General features: G+C 43.5%; 1 protein-coding gene across 1 annotated transcript; it reads left to right on the top strand.

Annotated features, from left to right (window-relative positions):
* The first annotated feature begins 1,439 nt into the window (after window positions 1-1,439).
* Window positions 1,440-3,259, top strand: LOC147737849 (uncharacterized). Its single transcript, XM_086935494.1, has one exon. It carries the CDS (start codon window positions 1,440-1,442, stop codon window positions 3,069-3,071), a length of 1,632 nt encoding a protein of 543 aa, XP_086791620.1. The 3' UTR covers window positions 3,072-3,259.
* The last annotated feature ends 5,487 nt before the right edge of the window (window positions 3,260-8,746 follow it).

The following is an 8,746-nucleotide window of genomic DNA, read 5'->3' as shown; positions in this document are numbered from 1 at the left end:
ACATGTATTAACTATTTAATTGTAATACTATAGGTGATTGAAATTACGGACGAAGAAAGCAAGATTTAGCACCGGGCAACTGAATGTTAGTGCTATAAGAAGGATCATTTTGAAAAACTGAAGGACATACAGCATTCTAAGTTTAAACAATTTCCAAAATCTAGGTGTGGCGAGGAAGTGGGAGCTGAGGAAGGTACTATACATGTAAGTGAAGTCTCTAATTTTGCATTTCATTAACCGAGAGCAAAGTCCTATCTGTCCACACAGCATCAGAGATAATGCCAGAAAGACCAATCACAACATCCTCATCTGAAATATTATCAGAAAGACAAATTGCCTCAGCATGACAGAATAACGTTCATCTAAAGCACGCATGATCTAAAGCATCATGTAATTTCTGAGTGGAAGCACACACTGCATAAAAGAAAGATATAACAAAAGGTTTCTTCTGCAGACCATCAAAGAAAAGACACTGAAAGAAGACTCCGAAGCTGACACGCTACCAACCAAAAGATTGGAAAATCACCTTTGTTCAACAACCGTTTTTAACCAGTTACGCAAGTTTGAGACTATCTGCCTCGGGATAGAACACTGCGACCCACTCTGATCACTCTGGCGAAAACCTTAAAAATTCACCACTTTATTGTGTTCATGACCACCTCAGATTGTTTCCTTTTTATTGTGTACTGTTCTGTAATTCGATGTAAATTGCCTCAACATTATCTATTGTGAAGGTGTGATATGTAAAACTGTTAAATATAAAAATAGATTAAATGAGCACCGTTGCGCTATAGCTAATGTAAATAAATCCTCGTCTTCAGAACTACAATCCTTAACCTTCCACCAAACATAGAAAGGGTAAAAGGAACTGATGTTCTGCAACTGGTGAGACACAATATTACTGTGCATGTTCCAATGTTCTCAGTTACTGCCATTACGCCAGTGCAAAAAGGTACTTAGCAGTTTAATCATTAAATATCAGACTAACACCTTATCACTGCATTGCTAAGAACCTATACAAATAGATTTGAGAAAAACTTCAGTCACAAAATAAGTTGCTGCCGGAGAGGCTGTAGCCAAAAGACTGTTATTTGCTAGAAACATTTCAACAGGTTTTAAAGGGCTGCATCCAGACATATTTTTCTCAATTTAAGTGTTAAGAAGATTACACGCAATTTCGTTTAAAGATAAATGCTGAACATTATCTAAACAAGCCTGACTCTAAAATCGGGTTCACTCTTACCGTGGCATATAAGCAAGAGAAAACTAAATGTAGAGATATTAACTCAAGGAATACACATTATAAAAACACGGGCTGTGAGAACAAATTCAGTGTTAAAACTCGCCTCAATCAAAGCAAAGTAACCCAAGTTGGGGAAAAAAGTTACCTGTGCCAAAAAAGATTCGGCCATATATCTCATCTCACTGAATTTGAGAAAATGCACACTGGGGAAAACCATTCTCAGTGCTCTGAATGTCAAAAAAGTTTCAGCTTTACATCTTATCTCACTGAACATATGAGAATCCACACTGGGGACAAACCTTATCAGTGCTCTGAATGCCTGAAAAAGTTTTGTAACAAACAATGTCTTTCTCGACATGTATTAACCCACTCTGTGGAAAAACCTTACCAGTGCTCTGAATGCCAGAAATATTTCAGTAAAAAAAGAGACCTTAATGTACATATAAGGACCCACACTGGGGAAAAACCTTATCAGTGCTCTGAATGCCAGAAAAGGTTTTGTACAAAACAAAGTCTTTCTCAACATGTATTAACCCACACTGGGGAAAAACCTTATCAGTGCTCTGAATGCCAGAAAAGGTTTAGTCAAAAACAAAGTCTTTTTCAACATGTATTAACCCACACTGGGGTAAAACCTTACCAGTGCACAGATTGCCAGAAATGTTTCAATGCCATAACCAATCTCACTCGGCATAGAAGAACTCACACTGGAGAGAAACCTTATCAGTGCTCGGAATGCCAGAAATGTTTCATTGACAAAAACAGTCTCACTCATCATATAAGAACCCACACTGGGGAGAAACCTTTTCAGTGCTCTGAATGCCAGAAATGTTTCAGGGTAAAAAAAAGTCTAAATGAACATACAAGAATCCACACTGGGGAAAAACCTTATCAGTGCTCTGAATGCCAGAAAAGGTTTTGTAAAAAACAAAGTCTTTCTCTACATGCAATGAACCACACTGGGGAAAAACCTTATACGTGCTCTGAATGCCAGAAATGTTTCAGTTTAAAAAGTAGTCTCACACGGCACATAAGAATCCACACTGGGGAAAAACCTTATCAGTGCTCTGAATGCCAAAAATGTTTCAGTTTAAAAAGTAAACTCACACAGCACATCAGAATCCACACTAGGGAAAACCCTTATCAGTGCTCTGAATGCCCTAAACATTTCATCCGTAAATCACTTCTAACTGCACATGTGAGATTCCACACTGGGGAAAAACCTTATCAGTGCTCTGAATGCCAGAAATGTTTCAAAAACAAACTCAGTCTCACTCAGCATATACAGACCCACACTGGGGAAAAACCTTATCAGTGCTCTGAAAGCCAGGAAAGGTTTTGTAACAAACAAAGTCTTTCTCAACATTCAGTAACCCATTCTGTGGAACATCCTTATCAGTGCTCTGAATGCCAGAAATGTTTCAGTATAAAAAGTAGTCTCACACGGCACATAAGAATCCACACTGTGGAAAAACCTTATCAGTGCATTGAATGTCAGAAATGTTTCAGTGAAAAAAGAATACTCACTACACATACAAGAACCCACACTGGGGAAAAACCTTATCAGTGCATTGAATGTCAGAAATGTTTCAGTGAAAAAAGAATACTCACTCGGCATACAAGAACCCACACTGGGGAAAAACCTTATCAGTGCATTGAATGCCACAAATGTTTCAGTGAAAAAATCAAGCTCACTCACCATATAAGAACCCACACTGGGGAAAAACCTTATCAGTGCTCCGAATGCCAAAAATGTTTCAGCCGTAAATCTGATCTCACTGCACATGTGAGAATCCACACTGGGGGAAAAACATTATCAGTGCTCTAAATGTCAGAAAAGATTCAGAGGTAGTGATGGTTACATGCACCATAAGAAAACACACCATCAAAAATACTTCAGTGCTCCAAGTGCCAGAAAAGCATCAATTTTAAATGCAATCTCACTCTACATGAGCAAACGCACACAGGGAAAAAACATTACCTATGCTGTGAATGCCAGAAATTCCTATTGTTTGATAGGCACAGCCTCACTAACCATAATCAACTCCATACTGATGAAAAACGTATGAGTGCTCTGATTGCCAGAAGAGCTGCAGAGAAAAACGCTATCTCACCATGAGAAACTCCACACTGGAGAAAATCCTTATGCCATAAAAGCTTGAATCTGAAAGACCGAGTTATGCTTCATGAGAGATCCCACTCTGGGGAAAAACCTTATGAGTGCTCGAAATGCAAGCAAAGTTTTGGTCACAAATTACTTCTCACTTGTCATGAGCAAACTCACAAGGGAGAAAAAAGCCTCATGTGTGTTCTGAATGTCAGATAAGGTTTTTAATACATGGCTGTTATATTATACCCAGCCGCTATCTCAAAAATGTACGTTAATACATCTGCCAATTGTTTTAGATGCCAACAATTCTCCCCTGCTAATTGGTCTCATACCATAGTTAATTGTTCTAAAATTGTACCCTTTTGGAATGAGATATTTAAGTTTCTACAAAGTGACTGTAAGATTCAGATTTTATACAATGAAAAGTTGATGCTTTATGGTTACGATTCCGAATTGGAAATTAATGATCAAATCGTCAAATTGTTATATATTGTAATGCCTGTAGCAAGGTTGTTAATATTGCAAAATTGGAGATCAACTCAGGTCCCGTTGTTCAAAGCATGGTTGCAAAAGATAAGAAATGTTAGAAGAAGTGAGTCTTTATATGCAAAACGGATAGGAGGGATGTGGAAGTTTGAAAAAACTTGGGGTTCGTTTTTTGAGTAATTATGGATCTGTTTTTGCTTGGTTATGGTAAAAAATGTAGCCCTATGTTTTGTTTGTATTCTGGATGCAATTCTACTTTATCTATGCCTTGATTTTGATTTTGACATCGTATACAATTGCTCAGATTTTAAGAACCAAAGAACTTCAATAAAAAATTGTTTAAAAAAAAAAAGATAAGGTTTAATCATGAATACAATGTCATTTCACATGAGAGAATTCACACTGGACTAAAGCCTTATACAGGAGGGGAAAGCCAGAAATGTTATACTCAGAAATGAGATCTCGCTTAACATGAGAAATGCATCCACACCAGGTGAAAAGTAAGGTGTATCTTGAGTTGCAGAAAAGCTTCTAACAACCTGACTTTACATGAGAGAGCACATATTGTAGTTGCAATACGATTCATCAAGAAATTCTTGCAGGATAACTTAGGCTGCCCGCATGCAACCTCCAAATAAATTTCAGGCCTTGAAAATGTTTTAATTGCAACAAAATCCACAATTTGAGTATCTGAAAGTTACAAAACTCTCAAGGTCTTTACTTGACACAGAGAAGTATTCGTACTTGCAAACATCAACTAATTAACAGAAAATTCACAATATTAATGTCTTAAATTTTCTCCACCCAAAATGTTTCTACTCACACTTGTTTCTTAACATAAGACTGAAATCTAGATTTTCATGATAAGATTAGGCCTAGGCGGTGTTCCGCAATGAAGAACTCCGCAAAGTGTCAAAAAAACTCAACCGCTCAATGCGGAGTTCTGCGAACAGCGGAGTGCGTTTGGGTCAATTTGAAGCGCTTTTTCGGCGAGTAGCACTCTACTCCAGAATGCAAAAATGATTAGTGGTGAATTAGTGTAGGGAAATATAAAATGTATTTGAGAGCTGGACATGTTGGTCTGTTAGTTGGGTTGAAAAGAGAGTGGAGGGATAGAAGAGGGAAGGTTTGGCATTTATATAGCGCTTGCTACCCCTGATGAAGTGTTGAAGTGCTTTTCAGTGAGTAGCATGCTACTCCAGAACCCAAAAAGATAAATAGATAGATCAATTATTGTGGGTAGGTTGTTTTATTATATAAATACAACTGTACGAAAATTCATAAAATTCTGTTGTAAAGTTGTATCCAAGAGGCAAGTATAGTCTCTGATAATAATGTATACAAAGTTGGCTTGCCATCAAGACTGATGCCCCGTAATGTTGATGCAAAGTCATCTGTGCTGGAGTATCCTAGACTCTTGTTGAATTGTACCATCCAACTTGTAGGTACTGCTATTTGTATCAGGTCCACGTTGTAGGCAGACACAAACGCCGAAATTGTGCACTTTTTATATTAAGCATAATGTAGGTGAACAGATGACAGTAACCACTGTACAAGCTGTATTAGGTGCTTAGAAGTAGAGTGACATAGAGGGCAAAAAACACTCCACTAACTCTGTCACTCGCTTAGTACAGACGAACGCCAAAGGTCCTCGTACATAAGGAAGCATCGGGCTGCACCCTCTTTCTGTGTCCCATGGGCATTTTATCTTTTGTGTGAAGCGGTTGCTCCTTGCTCACCTCCCGACCTACAAGCGCCACTGTGGTATCGTAGCGCTGACTATTCATTCACTGGCAATATCTCTTAATTGGCATTTCTCTCACTCGTGTTCAAGCGCCCAGTCCCCAGCGTAGCGCTCCGCATTTGCGTAGTTCATAGCAGTTTATTTCAGATATTGTCTTAGGCGTATTGTGCTGTCACTGCAGTTGTTCATCTCAGGATTTTTAATATTGTTTACTACCTGTGTGCATAGCGCCGCTGTTTTGACTGATCGCATTTGCTGTTGTGCATTTACTTTGGCCTCGCATAGCGTCGTGTTGTTGTTTGGGAGCCCTCCATTTTGTTGTGCCTGCAGCCCGTCCCTCCCCCTTCGCTAACGCCTCCCAGCTCACCCTCCCACGTTCCGCCCCCTCCACCTTCCATTTATGGCCAATGCTCCCACGCGCAGCGTCCACGCGCTACGGCTGCGCCGAAGGTGCGCCAAAGGTAAGCCCGTCTATGCCTGGACCGCGCCCAGCGCCAGACCCCCTGGTCCTCGTAATGCACACCCCTCCCGCATTACTTACGATGCCACCACCCTCCTAGCCCTTAACCCCGGCCGCTCCCCCAACTGCGTCCAAGCCGCTCCTGGACACACCCACGGGCCTTTCTCATGCAACTCCTGCAAATTCAACGGCACCGACAACAACTCCGCTACGATCACACAACAGATATCCGACCCCAACCACCTACAATGCATCTTGCTCAACACCCGATCGGTCCACAGGCATGCCATTGACCTCTGGAATCTACTAGAAACCATCTCTCCGGACGTCGCCTTCCTAACAGAAACATGGATGAACGCCTCTTCTGCCCCAGACATCACCATTGCCATCCCAGAAGACTATAAGATCATACGCAAGGACCGTACCGGCCACACAGGAGGAGGTATCGCTATCGTCCATAAGAAATCCATCCGCATCTCTACCAGCTCAGACGTCAACCTCGCCAACTCTGAACACCTTCACTTCCAGATCCACATCGACCCCAAAACCACACTCAGAGGCACCCTCCTTTACAGGCCACCAGGACCCCGCGCAAAGTTTAGTGAAGACATCACGGACTTCATCACTCCACACGCGCTCCCCTCCGAGGATTACATCCTTTTGGGCGACCTCAACTTTCACCTTGAAAAGAACAACGACCGCAACACCACCACATGTCTCCTTCAGCCACACCACAGCTCTCCTTTGAACTGACCACAGCTGCGTTCACTTCACCTACAACAAACCCACTTCCAACAACCACCCCCAACCCACTCTGCAAAGAAACTGGAACAAAATCACCATCGACCAGATCTCCTCATTGCTTCTTCTAAACCCCCCCGCCCACTCTTCAAACCCAGACCAAGCAGCCACCAACCTCACACAATGGTTATCCAACAGCGCCGACATCTTAGCACCACTGAAAAAACGACAAATCAAACTAGGCAGCAAGAAGGCCTCCTGGTTCAACAATGATCTTAAGAAATCCAAGAAACTCTGCCGCTCCCTTGAGAAGGCCTGGAAAAAAGACCCAACCACCAGCACCAAGGACACCTTTAAAAACGCCACCCGCATACACCACCAACTGATCCGGACCGCCAAAAAAGCCGCTTTCAAGGACAGACTAGACAACAACGCCCACAACAGTAAGGAATTATTCAACATCGTCAAGGAATTTACCAACCCCTCGGCCAACTCCAACGACATCACCCCCTCTCAAGCCCTCTGCGACTCCCTAGCCTCATTCTTCCACAACAAAATTGCAGACATCCACAACAGCTTCGACAACCGACCCGAAGACAAACCCTCCCAACCACCTTCAGGACCCCCACCCCCCCTGAACATCCTCAACGACTGGAAGCCTATCTCCACTGAGGACACCATCCGTCTGATGAACTCTATCCACTCAGGATCCCCCACAGACCCATGCCCTCACCACATCTTTAACAAAGCAGACTCCATTATAGCACCGCACCTCCGAGACGTCATCAACTGCTCCCTCAACTCCGCAACCTTCCCGGAAAGCTGGAAACATGCCGAACTCAGCGCCCTTCTGAAGAAACCCACAGCTGACCCCACCGAACTCAAAAACTACCGCCCTATCTCACTCCTTCCATTCCCGGCCAAAGTCATCGAGAAAGCTGTCAACAATCAACTCGCCGCCTTCCTCGAAACCAACAAATCCCTCGACTCCTCACAGTCCGGCTTCCGAGCCAAACACAGCACTGAGACCGCTCTCATCGCTGCAACTGACGACATTCGATCTCTACTGGACAACGGAGACACAGTCGCCCTCATCCTCCTCGACCTCTCCGCAGCCTTCGACACAGTCTGTCATAGCACCCTTCTACAGCGCCTCAGAAACGTCGGAATCCAAGGAAAAGCACTGGAATGGATCACTTCATTCCTCACCGGAAGAACCCAGAGAGTCCGCCACCCACCATTCAAGTCAGAGTCCACTGAAGTCATTTGTGGCGTGCCACAAGGATCTTCTCTCAGCCCCACCCTCTTCAACGTACACATGAGCCCCCTTGCGACCATCGTTCGCCAACACAACCTCAACATCATCTCCTACGCTGACGACACTCAACTGATCCTCTCACTCACCAAAGACCCTAACACCGCCAAAACCAACTTACACGAAGGAATGAAAGAAGTAGCCGAGTGGATGAAGCACAGCCGTCTGAAACTGAACTACGACAAAACAGAAGTCCTCATCTTAGGCACCTCCCCCTCCGCCTGGGATGACTCTTGGTGGCCAGAGGCCCTTGGAAAGGCACCCATACAGACGGATCACGCACGGAACCTGGGCATCATCCTGGACTCCTCACTCTCGATGACCAGACAAGTCAACGCCGTTTCATCATCTTGTTTCAACATTCTTCGCATGCTCAAAAAAACATTTCGCTGGATCCCCACCGAAACTCGGAAAACGGTCACCCACGCACTGGTCACTAGCCGCCTGGACTACGGAAACACCCTCTACGCCGGTACCACCGCAAAACTCCAGAAAAAACTCCAACGCAACCAGAACGCCTCTGCCAGGCTCATACTAGACATCCCGCGTAAAGAACACATCTCTGGTCATCTGAAAACCCTCCACTGGCTCCCCGTAAATAAGAGGATTACTTTCCGCCTCCTAACCCACGCACACAAAGCACTCTA

Source organism: Lissotriton vulgaris, chromosome 1_1, assembly GCF_964263255.1.
Source record: "Lissotriton vulgaris chromosome 1_1, aLisVul1.2, whole genome shotgun sequence".
Lineage (NCBI taxonomy): Eukaryota > Metazoa > Chordata > Amphibia > Caudata > Salamandridae > Lissotriton > Lissotriton vulgaris.
The sequence above is the reverse complement of the archived record's forward strand: the minus strand, read 5'-3'. Positions and strand labels throughout refer to the sequence as shown.

Bases quoted from the DNA above. Each gene is read 5' to 3' on its own strand.
- LOC147737849 (XM_086935494.1), top strand. From the start codon at position 1,440: ATGCACACTGGGGAAAACCATTCTCAGTGCTCTGAATGTCAAAAAAGT.